This window comes from Eptatretus burgeri, chromosome 15 (assembly GCF_056783735.1).
Source record: "Eptatretus burgeri isolate ZD-2024b chromosome 15, Ebu_testis_v1, whole genome shotgun sequence".
NCBI lineage: Eukaryota > Metazoa > Chordata > Myxini > Myxiniformes > Myxinidae > Eptatretus > Eptatretus burgeri.
This window is the reverse complement of record NC_140975.1, coordinates 22,562,797-22,581,916: the sequence shown is the minus strand read 5'-3', so window position 1 is coordinate 22,581,916 and position 19,120 is coordinate 22,562,797. Positions and strand designations below refer to the sequence as shown.

At 45.4% G+C, this 19,120-nt stretch overlaps 2 protein-coding genes across 5 annotated transcripts in view; one reads left to right on the top strand and one right to left on the bottom strand.

Moving 5' to 3' along the window:
• Nucleotides 1-1,212: 1,212 nt before the first annotated feature.
• LOC147011726 (left-right determination factor 2-like) lies at nucleotides 1,213-5,826 on the top strand. The gene is made up of 4 exons (XM_085856932.1): nucleotides 1,213-1,739; nucleotides 2,080-2,317; nucleotides 2,451-2,687; nucleotides 4,624-5,826. Exons 1-4 carry the CDS (start codon nucleotides 1,340-1,342, stop codon nucleotides 4,958-4,960), a joined length of 1,212 nt encoding a protein of 403 aa, XP_085713058.1. The 5' UTR covers nucleotides 1,213-1,339; the 3' UTR covers nucleotides 4,961-5,826.
• Nucleotides 5,558-19,120, bottom strand: part of GSTZ1 (glutathione S-transferase zeta 1) — a 26,565-nt gene continuing 13,002 nt past the window's right edge. For all 4 annotated transcript variants that reach the window (XM_085856950.1, XM_085856952.1, XM_085856953.1 and 1 more), the window contains 3 exons: nucleotides 17,090-17,142; nucleotides 16,084-16,133; nucleotides 5,558-5,837 (listed from right to left, as the gene is read on the bottom strand). In XM_085856950.1, the coding sequence (XP_085713076.1) occupies nucleotides 5,708-5,837; nucleotides 16,084-16,133; nucleotides 17,090-17,142 (233 nt within the window). In that variant the 3' untranslated portion in view covers nucleotides 5,558-5,707. The remainder of the gene's footprint in view (nucleotides 5,838-16,083; nucleotides 16,134-17,089; nucleotides 17,143-19,120) is intronic.

The following is a 19,120-nucleotide window of genomic DNA, read 5'->3' as shown; positions in this document are numbered from 1 at the left end:
AGCCACGGATTCCACCAACACCGGAGGGTCATTCCAACCACCCGAACCACTCTCACACGCAGAAACACAAGGGCAGCACCGACATCACCTTCACATTCGATTTAAAACACACTTTGTACCCACATATGTCCCGCATCTGTCTGCAATCGCGTTTTGGGCATTGACTCGGTGAGTTATCTCCCGCGTGCATCTATACAGGTATCACAGTGATTGCAGGGATGGTTTCAGAACGAGTGATGAGCTGGTTGCATCATTTTATGGGGCCACGGCTGTGCCGCTGATGCAGTGCCTCCCCTCCCCCCCCCCCGTATTACCGATGCTCCGGTACTCATTTCACTGACATCGGAAGGATGACACGACGGGCTGAGTCAACCAACATGGTGTTTATTCAACGTCCGATTTGGGGCTCAAACTCAAGACCTTAAGATGTTAAAACAGCCACCTTTTAACCGTTACACCACCACCACCAACAGGCTTTTCTCATCCGGAGACCTTTATAGTTCGGTATACGCGATGGCGTCATCGATCTCCGTCCTGCTCATTAAACGCCAAAGTGGTCCTTCGATCGCCATGGCTACTCAATGATGAGCTAATGAGAGATCAGATCAGATTACTGGTTTAATTGACCTCCCGTTAAGCGCTTTTCCACCTCGTCCGGGGATTATTTTGGCAAAACAATGGGTTTCAGAAAGAGACACAATTTCGATTTTTTTGTATCTTGCGATGAATTCGTTTTTTAAAATAAATCCCGACGGGGTGGGGGGGGGGGGACGACGACGACGACGACAATGTCGGTCCGTTGCACTATGGCCGGAGGAGTCGGTCGGCGGGGAAACCCGGTCACATCACAGGCTCAGAGTTTGGCGAACCAGACAGGGTGGCCCGAGACCCAGACACGGTGGCCCCGAGAACCAGACGGACTGTTTGGCCAGGCCAGGCGCGCACGCAGCGCCAATACACATGGCTGCAGCAATTCCCGAGCCTGTGCGACCGTTCGCGTTTACATATCCCACGACACCCATTTGCAAATCCGTCTAATCATCTTGCAATCGACAAGCCCTGCCCCGACGTGGCTGGGACGCTGTCACCCCCCCCGCCCACTCACCAATCCTCTGAAACCCCCCCTCCCCCGACCCCCTATTATAATTACCCAGCATCAATCAATTTCATTTTCCAGTTGAAAAAACATTTGACAACGAAATGTGTTTTCCGGATCAATTTCCATTGCCCGGTACAAGACGGATCGCGAAGGATCGAAGAGCGTATTAATGATTTGGTGACCTGCGCAGTGCGCGCAACATCCCATGTCGGTGGGACCGATGAACCCGCGCTTTGGAAGATGCAGCTGATTTCACACGTTGCGTCACGAGGTGCCGGCTCGAGCTATATAAGGTCAGAGGAAAAGCGCGGAGGTCGCTGCATCTGCTCCGGGTATCAAAGTCAACTGGCATTGGTGCGCAAGATGCGTCTGCGATTCCCCTTAACCGCGGCAATAATTGTGCAGCTGTGCGCGGCGCAAACCGCGCTCACCTTCTCCACGGATAATCTCCAAACGGTGATGCTGCGACACCTGGGGCTGTCAGAACCTCCGCATCTCGAGAAGCGGGATTTGCAGAACGTGCGAGTACCGGCACGGGTACGCGCGCAGTACGGAGAACTGCTCGAGGGACAACGGCGTCGTGCGCGGAGAGACGTCCCCAGCCTCGTGGGAATCCTCCGAGACCTCAGCGGTAACGTAGGTACGAGATCGAACACACTCGGATTAGGGGTCCTTTAATATACCCCCCCGATCGCGCTCGCTGGTCGTTCCCCCAATGAAGAGCCGTTTCCCCCCATGAAGGGTCGTTTCCCCCATCAAGAGCCGTTTCCCCCATGAAGGGTCGTTTCCCCCATCAAGAGCCGTTTCCCCCCCATGAAGGGTCGTTTCCCCCATCAAGAGCCGTTTCCCCCCCATGAAGGGTCGTTTCCCCCATCAAGAGCCGTTTCCCCCCCATGAAGGGCCGTTTCCCCCATCAAGAGCCGTTTCCGCCCATGAAGAGCCGTTTGTAATTGATCTTCTCGGTGCCCGTGTGCGTGCAGATATCAAGGGAGACGTGCTCTACTCGGACCCGACCAGACAACGGCTCCTGTTCGAGATGAAAGGCCGAATTGCGGACAACAGCGAGGTCACCTTGGCCGAATTGCGACTATTCAAAGTCGCGCCGCTGAGTTCGGAGCTGCGGTTGCACAGGCGGTCACGACACAACGCACGGGTCAGCATCCTCTGGGTAGAAGCCCTCCCGAATGGAAGGAACCGAACCTCCATCGTGGACTCACGGTAAGAGCGATTAACGTTACTGACCCTGCGACGCTGCGATGACAATTATTACCATCGTTTTCGGTTGTCCATGATATAGCATACTTTGATGCGCTGATGGATGACGTGTTTTGGATCTTCTTTTTCATTGCAGTTTGATCCCCGTCAAAGACTCGGGCTGGAAGAGTTTCGACGTCACGGACGCTGTGCACCTCTGGATGAGGACTCGTGACGGCCCAATGCAGCTCGAAGTGTGGATCGAGGCCGAGCGGCCGGGAAGGCGGGCTGCGGACATGGCCCGTTTGGTTCGTTTCACGACCCAAGTTCACACCAAGAGTTCCGTGGAAAAGCCCGAGATCATCATATACAGCATTGACCTGGCAGAGTATGGGTACGTTCTTTAACTTTCAGAAACTTTGCTGAAAAAAGTTCAAAGTTAGCTTTGTGTTTAGGACGGTAGGATGTATCTCAACGGAAGGTAAGCAGATCCGATATCCAAATCCAAAAACTCTGATCCAGTGTGTTGCCCGCAGGAGGCACAGGCAAGGACGTCATAAAGCCGGCCGTCTTCTGAGCAAATGGAAAGTTATCGGCTGGTTTCTTTCAAAATAATTATATACCAGGGTCTTCTCAAAAGATCGATCACCCCACTTGTCACTTTTTATAAGTCAAAGGTCCCGGTGATTGCAACATTACGTGTACCCTCTCTTGTTATTTACAGATAGTTATCGAGGTTCTCACGTGATGTTTTGTTTGAGGGTTTAAAGTAATAGCATCTCCTTGTCCGTCCGTCAACAAGACAGCCGAGCTCTTGTGAAGTTCATGGCAATGCAGAACAAAATGTATATGAAATCGTCCGAGATGTTCATGTAATTCTTCCGAACACTTGTCCATACTCAAGAAGTGTTCAGCAATGCGTGTCCGTATCGCCTTTTCTGAGAGCACAAACAGGCTGCATGAAAGACAAATTTTTGACAAATGAAAGACAAGGCTGTTGGGTAGCATATTGGCTGAGTGCATGGCTGTGCTGCTGATGCAATGCCCTCCGCTGATCAGGGCAGGAATTTGTAATTTCTTTCATGGCACCGGCGATAGTGCGCCTACTCTTCCCGAAAGACACCAGGGGATCTTTAACGCCCAACTAATGCCAGCGGAAGGGACGCCCATTTTAACGTCCATCCGAGGGACGGCACACACATTGATGAATCACCCTGCCCGTGAAACACCGGGATGATAGTTTATAGCTGGGTCGGGATTCAAACCCAGGCGAGACAGCTTAGAGGCGTGTGTGTACCTCAAGGTCTTGGCCATCCTGCCAGCCCTGAGTCATAATTGAATAACTTTCGAAAGTCGGGAATATCGGCAAATCAAGTGGACCATTTTGTTATGTATGATCTGTCGGAAAACCAATCTAGGTTCTGCAAGACCTCAAAGGCAACAGAAACTGAATCAAAGGAGCTTGCTCCGTCTCAAGAAAATCTTCAACATTTTTGTTGGAAAGACGACAGTTTTTCACATGGCCTCGTCGCTGGAGATGAAACCCACAGTGTCACAACAATGATCTGGAAGTGAAGTCTTGTTCAGCAGAGAGGAAAGTCTGGATTGATAAAATGTCTTCACATTATCTTTTACAACCACATATTAATTTCACTAAACTCGGAAGGTCTACAATACAAGGCGTGACCACAAATGGACACAAGTTACTACCATCGGGTTTTGCACAGTCACCGACAGTGCCCAAAAATTGTCAAGTTCTTTTGAACGACCACCTCTTACTCCAAGACAATGTTACGCCGCCGCAGGCAATGCGCAATGTCAATACACTGTTGGAGTCATGAAAGTGGGAAGTTTTGCCTCAACCATCGAATTCCCTGGATTAAAATCCATGTGAATTAAACTTGTTCCACAAAATGAAAATAAACCTTGACATTTTACTTCAAAATGAAAGCACTATTAATCGATCAATTCCGCTGAAGAGGTGAACATGATTACATCCACTCTGTTACGGAGAGATGGGACACTCGAGAGTCAAGAGGAAAGGCTTCTGTGTTGGGATAAGAGCCGGTTAACCGCTGGTTAAAGTGCATTGAAGAGTAAGCAGATGGTGTACAATAAAGCTTGTCAATGGCATTCTATTATTTTGTGGGGTGCCAACTCTTGAGATGACCATAATAAAATATCTGACCACCTATCTTCATTGCCACACTTCCCCAGCTCTAACTAATCTTAAATGAAATCTATCTATCTATCTCTATATCTCTCTCTCACATATTCGATGATATTTCAGCAAGGTACTCACAGAATATTCTTCACATTGCCTCCCACAGTGCCCGCGAAGACTGCAACCAGGCCAAGCCTGTCGGAAATGACCACCGGTGCTGCCGCCGTGATAACTACATCAACTTCCGCGAACTCAGCTGGACCCAGTACTGGGTGATCGAGCCCGCGGGGTACCACGCGTACGAGTGTGCAGGCGGGTGCAAGAGGCCTCCAAGAGGCTCGCATGCACGAGGAGAGCGAGCGTGCGCCGTGGTGGAGAGCTCGCCGCTTCCCATGATGTACCTGGTTAAGAAAGGGGATTACGCGGAGATCGAGGTGGCCGAGTTTCCGAACATGGTCGTGCAGAAGTGTGGATGTGCCCAGAACAGCGCGGCCATCGTGTAGCGAATCAAACCTTCCCGTCTCGCTCACCACATGCTTTAGCTAGCTATCGTGTGCAGCCTGTGGCTGCTGGTTGCATCATTTTTCTGGGGGTGTGGCTGTGTCGCTGATGCAGTGCCCTCTATTACCAGTAAACTGGTACTCATTTCACTGGTCTCAGAAAGATGACAGGCTGAGTCAACCCCACCTGGTGTTAATTCAACGGCAAATAGGGGCTTGAACTCAAGACCCTAAGATCTTAGGCCAGTCACCTTAACTGTTAAGCCATCACCAGGCTTACCACGTGCTTTCATGGACTCGGACATTGCAGCAGATTGTCTTCTGATCCGAGAATATTTTGTAACCGCACATTGTACATAATGATATAGTATTGTTTATAACCTTATATCGTAGCGCGTTTCAGAGGATGGTATAAAAAAGTTTTTTTCTTGACAATTGTGTGAGCAATTGTTTTGTAAATGCGGATTATTCACATGCGATTAAATGTTCACTTTGCACCATTTTTCTCGACAATCGTCTCATCTCGAGAACCCATTATGGAGGGCCCCATGGTCTTTGCGCACAAATGATTCCACGATTCCGACACAAAACGTGCATGAATCATTATTCCAATGGCTTTTATTCTATGTTAATTGCAAGATCAACAGAATCACATTTGCATTACTCTGAGGCTACACGTGGGGAGCATATTGTGATAAGAGCTTGAGATTCCACATTAACGGGATGTGCCGAGCTGGGTGGGGGTCCCACTCATGTCTGGCGCAACTCGGCGGGTGTGTCGGGCTGGCAGGCCCAATGCGCTGCCTTGAAAGCGTCCAGCTCCTCAAGGTTCCGCACCACGCGACATATGATGGGGAATGGGGTGAGATCTACTTTGTACCTGCAAAGCACAACATCCTCAGTTTTAGTTAAAGGTGAAAAACAAAAACTAGCAAACAATAAATGAAAAATCACTCATGGAGTGACACTTGGCGAAAAGGAATGATACTCGGTAAAGCGCATCCCTCCGCCAGGCTGAACAGTTTACATATTTCATCACAAAGATGGGTCGGATCTGAATCTGGACCTTAAGCAAAATTGAATCTGCTTGTTCTTGTCACCGAACCAACTCATCCACCTCGATTTGTCATAACTTGTTCAAACTTTTTGAGATATCATGCTGTGCATCGTTTTTTGGTACCACCTGTCACTGGTGAAGAATCACTTTAAAAATTATCGGATCAGGATCCTAATTCGGATCTTCACCAAAATGAAATCAATTTGTCCTTGTCACACACCCAACCTGTCCACCAAGTTTCATCTGAATCTATGTACAACTTTTTGAGATATCATGCAATATCGTTTTTTAGCCCCATCTCTAAATGATGAAGAATCAGTTGAAAAATCAAATAATTATTGTATCCAGATCCAGATTCAGATCTTCACCAAAATAGAATTGATTCGTCCTTGTCACACACCCAACCTGTCCACCAAATTTTGACCAAATCCATCCATAACCTCATGAGATATTGTGCGATGTCATTTTTGGCCCTATCTCTCAATGGTGAAGAATCACTTAATGATGAAGAAAAAAATTCTCGAATCCGGATTCGGATCTTCACCAAAATTAAGCATTGCTGTCCTTGGCCAGTCACCTACATACACAAAAAGTTTCAGAATGATGGCTTGAAAACTGTGGCCAAAAATCACTTGACAAACAGACCAACATACTTGGTGCAAAAAAAACTTTTTGAGAAGTAATTGACTCACCCACTTATGAGTGAACCATCAACTGGATGGCTTGCTTGTGGTTCAAACAACAAGGAATTGAGTTCAATACCACACTTACCTAACGACAGTTAAAGACATGAACGAGTGTGCGTTCTCCTACTGAAATGCACAGAGATTTACACTTTGATTACACACAATAATTGAGTGCAAAGGGGAATTGTTTCCATCTATGGTTCGCAGCAGAGATTTCAAATAAATAAACAGTTCAACGTTGCGACAACATACCTACACCAATAATAATAAAAATACTAATAATAATAATAAATAGAGTGAAATTATCGCGTGTGTATGTGTAATATATATATATATATATATATATATATATATATATATATATATACATATACATACACAATGTATTTGCACTAGATGACCCATTATAGCTAACACGTGCAAACCTACCTACTCCCTTTGATCTATTTATTCAGAAATTTTTCTCCCATTCCCTCCACCCCTTAACACATTTCCTTCAAATCTTTCACCTACTGTCACTGATGCTCCTTATCCCACTGTCTTCTTGACAGTTACATTCCTCCAATCAATGCAATCAGCCACAAGAAGCATCATTGGTTGAGGGCATAGTTGTTGCCATTGATGCAACACCCTCTTGTAGGTCAGGGCAGGAATTTTTGGCCATGGTGCCAGCGGTAACTCATCAACTCTTCACGAAGGACTCCGTGGGATCTTTAACCTCTGCAAACGAATACTGGTAAACAGGACTCCCAGTTTAAAGTCCATCAGAGGGACAGCACACATACACTGATGAATCATCCTGCTTATGAAACACCAGGATGACAGGATCGACAGCTTAGAGGTGAGTGTGCACACCTCGGCATTATTCACAGAAAGGATATTTATGCGAAAATAAAAAAATCCTGGGGAAGGGTGGGTCGACCCACTACAGTTAAGTTAAAATTGAATAGTCTAATAAACAATAAAATATCCTAATGCTAGATTATAAAAATAGGACTGCATGTCCTAAAGCTCACCTGGATCATGAACAACAGTCATTTTTTTAATGCCGTGAACAAATTTTAGTACATCTCGGGTGATGAAGGTTGTGGTCAAGTTTCATTGAAATTGTATACATATATATATATATATATATATATATATATATATATATATATATATATATATATATATATATATATTTTTTTTTTGGAGAAGACACCAAATACCGATTATGGGGGAGTAGGGGTGTCAACCCCCACCCCCCCCAACCTGCAGACCACTTTAATGAATGCAGATTTTGATGCTGTTAATAAACTTTGGTACATCATGGGTGGTGAAGGTTGTGGCCACGTTTAATTGAAATTGTGTGTAGTTTCGGAGAAGAAAGCAAATACTTATTTTGTGGGGTAACCCCCCTCCCCCCTCTCCCAAGTAGATCCCCTTAATGAGCACAGTTTTTGAAGTGGTCAATACACCTTTGTTCGGCATCAGATATGAAGCTTGTGGCCAAGTTTCATTAAAACCGTGTGTTTGGTTCAAGTGATAATGACTGAACTGTTTACGGACTGACTGACTGACTCACTTACTCACTAACCTATGGACACTGTTTGATCGCATAAGCTCACCTGACTAAAGTCCAGGTGAGCTAAAAATAGAACTCAATTAGTGTGTGTGTGTGTGTGTGTGTGTGTGTGTGTGTATTATCTCCATATGCGGGGTTCAGAAGGTGGAATGGAGTCCTCCCATGGCTCGAAGTAGGGTGTTACAAAAATAATGATACAACTTTGACTTCCTGCCATTTCGTTGTTGTTTGACCTATACCGTTTTCCTTTTCAGGGTTTTGTAGTGTCATCGTGCTATTTGTTCCCTAGGATTTCTAGCACCGTAGCTCAACCATGCCATTGACAGTGAAGCAGAAGACAAAAGTGGTGGCTCTGTGGTATGAGACTGAATCAGATGTAGACACCCACCAGAAAATGTTGTTGTGGTTGTTGATGGCATCATTCAAGTGGAAATGGGCTTCATCACTGAACCAGATCAGGTTGATCTAGTTTGGGTACCGCTCCATCCTGTCATTGAGCCAATTGCAAACATCAAGTCTCCTTCACATGTCATCTTGACTCAGTTTATGCCGAATAGAGATGATGTATGGGAAAAGCTTCAGTTCCTTAGTGAGGATACACCAGTGGCCAGACTGTGCTGGTTTGATGCCTAGCTCCCGGAGCGCCGACGGTGGGACTTCTTGGGACGGTCCACTGCAGAATCCAGCACGGGGTCGATGTTGGCTTGGCTCTTGGTTACTGATGCTGGCCTGCCACTGCTGCCTTCGCTCTGGTTGTGTACTGTACCTTTGTGCCCAAAATGTTTCACAATACGTTGAATGGCACAATTTGCGGGTCCATCACATGCTCAGAGGTCGTATTCCTGGCATAACCTTCAGCAGGTGTCCGCATATGATTTCGTCTCATACCACAGAGCCACCAATTTTGTCTTCTGCTTTACTATCAATGGCAAATTTGAGCTACGGAGCGAGAAATCCCATGGAACAAATACCACGATAACACCAACAAACCCTGAAAAGGAAAGTGGTATCACTCAAAAAACAAAGAAATAGCAGGACGTTAAAGTTGTATCAATCTTTTTGAAACACCCTGTATTCACCTCCATTTCAGTGAAGGATCATGACTTATCGACCAAGTTGGGAAGTTTTCTTGTTACCTTCACCACCAAAGGTTACGTTTTCACCCCTATCTGTCTGCCTGTTTGCTTGTTTGCCTGTCTGTGACCGAGATATCTCAAAACATTGTGGACGGGTTCGGACAAAATTTGTTGGACAGGTCCAGTGTGTGATAAGGACAAAATGATTAGATTTTGGTGAAGATCCGGATCCGGATACGAGAATTTTTCAAGTGATTCTTCACCAATGAGTGATTGGGCCAAAAACGATATAGTATTGTATAGCACGATATTTCAAAAATGTATTGGGGCCGATATGTTCTCGTGGATCAGGCATTGCGTGGCGGAGGTACGCGTTCTACCAAGTGCCCTTCCAGTGCCCTTCAGCTTGGTATCAAGTGAAATGGTTGCTGTGTTTGTTTTTATAAATGCCTTTTTTAAACTAAATTGGTTCAGTTGCAGGAATGTTATTTTTGAGGGCTGGTGGTCTTGTTACATACACACGAGGGGCTTAAATTGAAAACAATTGACGTTTGGGAAAGGAAGATCAGGGTGGATGATAGGAGGGAGTATGAGAGTCTGGGAGGATTTTCGAGAGAAGGAAAATATTGGTAGGTGATGGGAACAAAGGAAGGGAAGGAATGAGCCAGCTGGGTCGCTTCGCTTCTTGCCTGCTTGCCATGAAGCCGGCTAATCTTACTTGACTTTAATCCCGGACGATGTATTTGATTAAAAAAAAAAAAAAAACAACTACAATTTTTATTCAATCTCTGCAGGGGACGCTGCATCTCTGAGCATGCCGTCCTTCGGATGAGGATGCAAGCAAGGTTAGCTGTTCCATTTATGTTGTGGACATTAAAGAGCCCACAGTCTAGACTCTAGACCGTACTCTGCACAAAAAATGTGAATGTTAAGTTGCATCACATAAGTGATAGGAATGTTAAGTAGAACCGTAGAAGGGAAGAAACAGCACTGGCGTGATCAGTCAAATGGCTTCCTCCTGTGTTTAATGTGATATACACGCACAGACACAGGTACTCACATGGACACATAGATAGACAGACAGACAGACAAACACACAGAACATTACTACAAACAAACTACAGTTGGAAGCTGTCTGAGGCTCAGTGACGATCCTGAAAAGAGCCCTTGGAACAATTCTGAGAACTAGAATGGTACTCGGGAGAGCGCATACCTCCTCCAGGCTGAACAGTTTACGTTTTGTATCCAAATGTTAGGCGGGATCTCAATCCGGACTCGACCAACATCTAATCGGCTTGTTCTTGTCTCCTAACCAACTCATCCACCTACTTGTGTCATAACATGTCCATAACGATTTGAGATATTGTGCTACATATCGTTTTTGGCCCAATCACTCATTGGTGAAGAATCACTTTAAAAATTAAATAATTCTCGTATCCATATCTGGATTCCGATATTCACCAAAATCGAATCAATTCGTCCTTGCCACACACCCAACCTGTCCACCAAGTTTCGTCCGAATCCATCCGTAACTTTTTGAGATATCCTGTACACAGACAAACAGACAAAAAGACAAGCAGATAAACAGACAGAAAGAGGTGAAAACATAACCTCCTTCACCTTTGGTGGCAGAGGTAAATAATGATCCAAACCAAAGTGAAAGGGAAGTAAGAAAGAAGTAGGGAATAAGGGGTGAGTGGAACCATGAGCCAAGGTGCAATTAGTGTAAAGAAGACTACGCATGCACAAGGTCGTGAAAGGCGACCGGGACGTGTGTGCTGGTACAACATCAGAGCACAAACAGCTGCGTCTGGTGTGGACTTGCAATGTCTTGAGGTCAAACGAAAATCCACAAACGCTCAGATGCCAGACAAAAAACAAGGACAGACACAGCCTGACAATTTTGACTTCCCCCCTCAATTCACAGGCAAATAGGATTTGACTACAAACTGTAATCGTAGTGCTTCAAGTGTGAGGCAATGCATTGAAAACAAGAATGACACTCGGGAGAGTGCGTACCCCGCCAGGCTGAATAGTTTACGTTTTGTATCCCATTGAAAGGCTGGATCTGAATCCTCACCTTCACCAAAATCGAATTGTCTTGTTCTTGTCACCTCCCCAACTCATCCAACAAGTTTTGTCACAGCTCGTCCACGACTTTTTGATATATCGTGCTATATATCGTGTTAGGCCCAATCACTCAATGGTGAAGAATCACTCAAAAAAACTTCTCGAATCCACATTCAGATCTTCACCAAAATTTCATAATTTTGTCCTTGTTGCACAACCAACCTGTCCACCAAATTCCGTCCTAATCTGTCCACAACTTTTTGAGATATCATGTTCGCGGACAGACAAACAGACAGACAGGGTTGAAAACATAACCTCACCCACCTTCAGTGGCGGAGGTAACTGGAGGAAGAAATCTGTTAGAGTAGAACCAGTCAACCATTTGTCCCATCTGCTTGCATTTGATTGGAAGCATTTACAATGACATTGTATCTTGTGAAGAAAATTATGCCTTCGGGTTGTTTTCTCATGGCAAACAAAAATAATAAAAAGTTCCACAAAATACTCACCATAATCTAAGGAACACCAACTTTTTTTCCCCATATTACAAGTGTCGATAATTCGTAAACAACAGAAAAAAAAACAGAAATGTATTTGCATACACTGAACATTATTGTTACGGATATGGCTGAGCAGAAATTGGGCTAATTGTTATTCCATAGTACATGTTCCACATAAGCGTTCGTAATAAGTGTATAACAGGCAGGGTCAAGTTTGTTTCTGTGAAGATCCCTTTGTCTTCCTTCCAAAATGTTCATGTCTAAGCCCTGTCTCCCCACCGACTGCTTTATATAATCTTCCCCATTGTAATCTGTCAAATTTGTTTTCCCTTCCATGAAAGAAACGCACACAGATACCAATTGGCCCTTGCAAAGAAGAGAGGCTTCGAGTACCTTCAAAAGACCATGAGACTCGGTGAGGGTGGGGATAATTCCGGCAAGGAGCTCCTGCTCCACACTGATGAGGGCCAACAAGCCTGAAACGTGTGTCCATGATTGTTCCCTCTCCAAGGTGGACTGTTCTCTAAAATTGAGAATCGAACTTCTCTTCCTGGTATTGGCTGCAGTATAAGCCTACGTCGATGTTGGGGGCTGGAGCTCGACTAAGCTCATGCCTAATAGGTGGAACTGATGCAACTATTTTGCCAGAAGAGCTGTTTTAAAATTTAATTGTTCCTGGCTGTTCTCAGAACTGTTTTGTGTACCACAGAGAGGTTAATGTGTGGCAGATGTTTCCTGTTGGTCAGTATGCAAGCTGCAATAGCTAATGTGGCACTAGCTTCCTGGTATCCACAACAGTGAAGGTATCTGATCTCGATCGAAATATATATATATATATATATATATATATATATATATATATATATATATATATATATATATATATATATATATATATATATATATATATATATATATATATATATATATATATATATATATATATATATATATATTGTTACGGATTTCAGAATCCGGTCTGATGAATGCATCGACACATCCAGGTCCTTAGACAGTTATTTCCTTAAATGCATGCTCAGATTAGCCCCATCCCCATGTTTAGTGGGATTTTAAATGTGGTGCATTGAGAGGGGAAAGAATAGATCCCCTCTCTTATGGGAAGTTTTTTTTTTTCTTTACGACAGCAATGTTTACAAACATTTCTTTCACGGACGCTGAGACCCGCCCTTTTCCGAGAACATGGGTTGTCATGGGAACGGTGCACAAGTGGGGTGGGGTGAGCTTGGGGGGGCTCTGTGCCCGCCGAGACGGGCCGCATATATATAAAAAGAAGAGGAGGTCCGTGCGAGAAAGCGAGCGAGGGAAGGATGGAGCAAGAAGCGGGCAAGCGAGCCAGAGAGGGTGGAAGCGCATGAGGGAAGAAGCGAGCAAGAAGCGGGCAAGCACGCGAGGGTAGATGCGAGCAAGAAGCGGGCAAGCGAGCCAGAGAGGAAACGAGCAAGCGATGAAGGGAGCGTGTGAGCATGTGGGTGTCTGACCAGCGCCAACGAAACAATGTGTCAGTCAGTTCGTCCTTTCCAGTGCTTGAGCAAGCGAGCATGTGGTGCGCGTGTGGGTGTGAGCAGTGCCGACAATGAGTGAGGCACGGGTCAGTCACCAACGACTAAGGCACGGGTCGGTCACAACTTGTGAGGCGCGGGTCAGTCACCAAAGGACCATGTGGGTCACTGGACGTCACCAGTTTTGTGAAGTGTGAGGAGCTGCCTGTGTCGCAGCACTAGCGTCTAAACCCGCAACAGAAGGTCTCGGTGCCCCCGAGACGTCGACAAACGTTCAAGGCTGTTGGCGAGTGGATTCATGGCAAGGCTGGGTGCTGGCGACGGACAACACACACACACACACACACACACACACACACACACACACATATTTCAGGATGGTTTCACTTAACGGACAACTTCTCTCTGATGAGCGAGATGACTCTCCCCCCCCCCCCCGAATGATCTGCTCGGTACCCTTGTCTGTGTTTAGTTGTAAATAAGTCAATCCCGGATAAGCATCTGCTCTCTGTCTCTTTCCTGTCATTTTGATTGACTTTGCCTGGTTAATTATTCATTTCGATTGCTTTGGAATTTATTCACTCATTTACCTCAGAAAATAAAGTTATTTTTATTTATTTATTTTCTTCTTAATAAATCATTTGTTGACTTCCAACCTGTCCGTGTTTGTCCTTTCCTTCCATTGGTCTAGCATTGTCCAAACCTAGATAGACTGGGAGGTAATTACCACAGATTTGACCAAAAATAGTTGTCACGCACCAGCGGTTAAAACGCTCGGCCGCCCTAATTAAAATCTAATCAAGATAAGAAGGGTGCTTTGCCGAGAGGCGCCCCCCCCCCGTTCAGGCTACCACGTGACCTCTAGTTAAACGGCATAATTAGACGGTGGACACTGGAACTCATGTTTAACTAGGTGGCGTTTGTGGTTCTAAAACAACCCACCATACCACAACGTTAATTGCGAGCGGTGGCCCCAGGTCCGGCTCTTCCGAGGACAACTGGGGATTAATCTCCCTAATTGACAAACTGGTGTCTCGGTACCTGTGGCCATAACAACTGTTGTCAGGAGTGCGATATTTTTCGAACCCCCTTGATAAATAAATTTATGTCAGGTAGTCGACCTGTGGTGTGCTTCACGCACCTCAAAATTCAGAGCGGTAAGCCAAAATTTTAGTTAAATTTATTGGGACGGACAATGGCGGACCAACACGGGCAGGTCCCGGTGGGCCATGTAGATGATGTAAATATGGATACGGAATTGACCCAGGACCCGCATGAAGTCACAATGGAGGGTGAAGAGGAAGCGATGGGAGAGATGGAAAATAACCCCCACTCTCGGCCTCAGGAAAATGCGGCGGCGATAGCGCAGAATGCCGGGTTATCGCCGCCAGTGCACAGAGACTGTCAAGTTGATAAGTAAGAATTAAAAAGTGTGACGTGACTCAGTCGGATTGTTGTAATAAATTATTTAATTTTTTATCAAGCCCTTGAGACAAGTCGAGTGCCCAAATCTGACAACCTGACTACAGGGAAAGAACTTGCAGAAAACACCACAAGTAATCAAGAAAACATTTGCACCAGCAAACGTTGCCTCCAAATTGGAATCTAAAACCACTTAGCCATGTGCAGGAAGGATACCTGTCCTATAGTAGGATCAGAGTAGTGCTACCACAGCCATTCTCCAAAGACAAAATCAAATACTGAGGAGAGGCTGTGTTTGCATGACTGTCTGAGCCAAGATCATCACACTGCTCTGTGGCTTGTCAAGCAAATAATGTGACGCGGTGAGAAGAGAACAGCCAGCTCAGTAAGGAAGGCGACAGTCTGGATACAACTGCTGCAGATGGTGTATAAACAGAGGCCCAAAAACAAGCTTGTGTATCAAATTCCCAGAGGAGACGCAAGGTACACAAGGAAAGACAACATAAGAAAACTTAGTAAACTCAAGTAGTAGAGAGTAGATTTAAATGTCCATTTATTTACATTGTACATGTAAGGAAGATACCACCAAATGAGATATCCTGACTGAATGATTGTAAAGATAAATCGGAGTGAAATTGGTCTGATTTGCACAGACTTGTGGGTAACAGAGCAGAATCATGTATAGATCAATAAACGGTTATTTTATAACTTGATTCACACCAAGGCGTCAGGTTAGTGGACTTACTGATCATCATATCACTCGTGGGAACTTCCATCGATCTCAGTTGTTGAAATACAGAATTAAGAAAACGGGTTTTAGTATCTTCAGCTGGGTGATTGTTGATGTTCAAATGAAATATATTTTTTAAAAAACACAGCTTTAAGGCTCATTGGAAGAGTTCGTTCATGTAACACATGCAGCACAAGGACATTACGATTTATACATGGCAAACAAGTCACGTGGTGGTTTTAAGGTCCTTGAATATATATATATAGATAGGAAATGGGTCCTTTGATCTTATAGAGTGTAAGAATCTCTCCAAAGTTATGGAATGTCGGATTTTGAAGCACATAAATAAAATGTAAAACTTGTGAGCTGTGATGGATTATGTGAGTTGTAATGCACACAGTTATAAGCGGTACCACAGTGCACTACACTCGGATATGGCGGCAACATGCACACTGCTTTTGTCAACGGAACTAAGTGTACCAGATTTATCAAAACACTCACCTGTTGGCATTGTGGGCTTGAGGGACCAGGCAGAGGTCAGCCATTGTCACCTGTACCACAAAATCATTGATGACGATCACATTTAGCTATGCAAAGTGTTTGTCAATCGTCAAAGAGGACAGAATGAACACGGAAACATTGGAAAGTACCAGATGCGTACAAACCACAATTGGCCACCATGTGCAAGACCAATTTGTGCAAACACTATATCACCAAGAATACTGGGTCAGCACATCTGAATATTGGGTCAGCCCCACACATCAAAAGTGACATGTGCTTTCTAAATGTGTGCAACCAGTTTGAAAATCCTTTGTTTTACAATCAAGATGCCAAGAAGGAAAGAGCTGACCGACCTTCAAAAACGAATGGTTATGGGTGCCAAAGCTTCAACACAATGGACCTGTCCCAAGTCAATTGTGGGAAGCATCGTTAGAAATGATGGTAGGCCATGCAGATATTGAAACTAGGACTCGCAGCCCAAAGTTATGAACACATCAGATGAGAATAACTTTAAATTGAACAAGGGCACAAACCTGATATCCACCAACATTTGAGATAGTATGCTAGTGATGAAGTTCGAGCGATGTTTCTTGCCAAGGGCCTATAGTTACTCAATTAGGAATCGCATAAAAGTTTGTGAATCGATAATACTGCATATTTCCTGACTCTCCCAATGTTGTTGGTGATATCATGTAGGCAACAACAAATGCATTATATATATATATATATATATATATATATATATATATATATATATATATATATATATATATATATATATATATATATATATATATATATATATTCGGTGAAACAAAAAAAATCAGCAAAAAATCCCACCACTTTGTGGACGTAATACATAGACGGCGGTATGATTACAAAGAATATTTGGGTCATTTCAGGAGCAATGAAGAACCAACCAGGAACAATTTGCGAGTGAATGTTGACTTGAAAGTTAAAGTTCAAAATGTCAATTCATTCACGTTTTTGGTGAGAAAATTCCCACCTGATCTCCAACGCAGTAACGCCCTGCCGTGTCTTGCAGCATCTTCTCAACAGCTGGTGGAAGTAACGGCAATTAAGTTTTCATCATTTCTCAACTCCGACCATTGTACTGATATTTAAATGTCTCGAAGCAAAACAACAAATATACCCAGATATACCTCTCTCACTGGTTGCGGATCACATTTGATACAAGGATTTTGAGTGCTGACAACTCGACTTGCATGGCAAATAGGGGAATTCGCGCATTACGTTCATCCAAGCCCATCCCTCGGAGCACTGCAGTTCGAGCAGAGAGTGGTAGGCTCTTGACAGAGGAGTCTGAAGTGAAGGCCCGCTGGGCCGGTTACTTTGAGCGGTTGTACCAGGCTGATCCCCCAGCTGTCGAGTTGGACGTCAAGGGTGTTACAATCCCTGTTGCTGACCCTCGAATCAACTGTGGTCCACCATCGCTTGTGGAAACACGGGCTGCGGTGAACCAGTTGAAACGGGGCAAAGCTCCAGGGATCTGTGGCATCCATGCTGAACTTCTCAAGGCTGGTGGAAATGCTGCACTCGCGTCGTTGCATGCAGTTTTGTGCTCTGCCTGGAACACAGGCATCATCCCAACTGACTGGAAGAGGGGCCTTGTTGTCCCTCTCTGGAAAGGGAAGGGTGATCGCCAAGACTGCAACAACTACCGAGGGGTGACGCTGCTCTCAGGGCCGGGCAAGGTCTTTGCTCGGATAATTCTTGATAGGGTTCGCCACCATCTGCTTGAGCACCAGCGTCCAGAGCAGTCAGGCTTTACACCAAAGAGGTCAACGATTGACCGTATCCTTGCTCTTCGTGTCCTCACTGAACGCAGACGAGAGTTTCGGCAGGGGCTGCTTGCAGCCTATGTTGATCTCTGTAAAGCGTTCGATTCAGTGAATCGGGATGTCCTCTGGAGGATTCTTGGTCTTCGTGGGGTGCCACCGAAACTGATCGATCTGATGTCTGAACTCTACTCTGGTACTGAGAGTGCTGTGAAGTGTGGTGGTACCGCCTCTGACTTATTTCCAGTTGTTACTGGAGTTCGTCAGGGATGTGTACTTGCCCCCACACTTTTCAGCACTTGTATGGACTGGATTTTTGGGAGGATGTCGGAGAGATCAAGTTGCGGTGCATCGTTTGGCAATGTCAAGATCTCGGACCTTGATTTTGCAGATGATGCAGTCATCTTTGCGGAGACTTTAGACATCCTCTTGGGGGCCCTCGAGGTGCTGAATGAGGAGTCGGAGCCGTTGGGATTACGGATTTCTTGGGTCAAAACAAAGATCCAGGCTTTCGGTGACATCTTGGATGCTGCTGTCCTGTCTGTGTCTGTTTGTGGTGAGGATGTTGAGGTCGTGGATAGATTCACTTACCTTGGCAGTGATATTCATGTCTCCGCAGGTTGTGAGCCGGAGGTCAATAGACGTCTGGGTCGGGCCTGGGGAGTCATGGATTCACTGGATCATGGGGTGTGGCGCTGCCGGTACCTGTGCGGGAGGACGAAAGTCCGAGTCTTCAGGTCCTTGGTACTTCCAGTCTTGCTCTATGGGTGCGAGACTTGGACTTTGACCAAGGATCTGAGACGGAGACTTAATTCCTTTGGTACCAGGTCTCTTCGGAGAATCCTTGGCTATCGCTGGTCGGATTTTGTGTCCAACGAGCGGTTGCTGAGAGAGACTCGGATGAGATTTGTTACCTGCATAGTCCGTGAGCGTCAGCTGCGGCTGTATGGACATGTGGCTCATTTTCCTGACGCTGATCCTGCTCACCAGATTCTCTCAGCGAGGGAGTCTCATGAGTGGAGGAGGCCAGTGGGCCGACCACGTGCCTCATGGTTGCAGCAGGTTGACCATCATCTCAAGGAGATGGGGATGGGCCTGGCATCTGCCTGGGGGATGGCCAGACGGAGGCCCCTGGAGTACCGGCGGAAAGTGGACGCAGCGACGCGCTGTTCTGGCACATGCTCCCATACCTGACCTGACCATTGTACTGATATTTAAATGTCTCGAAGCAAAACAAC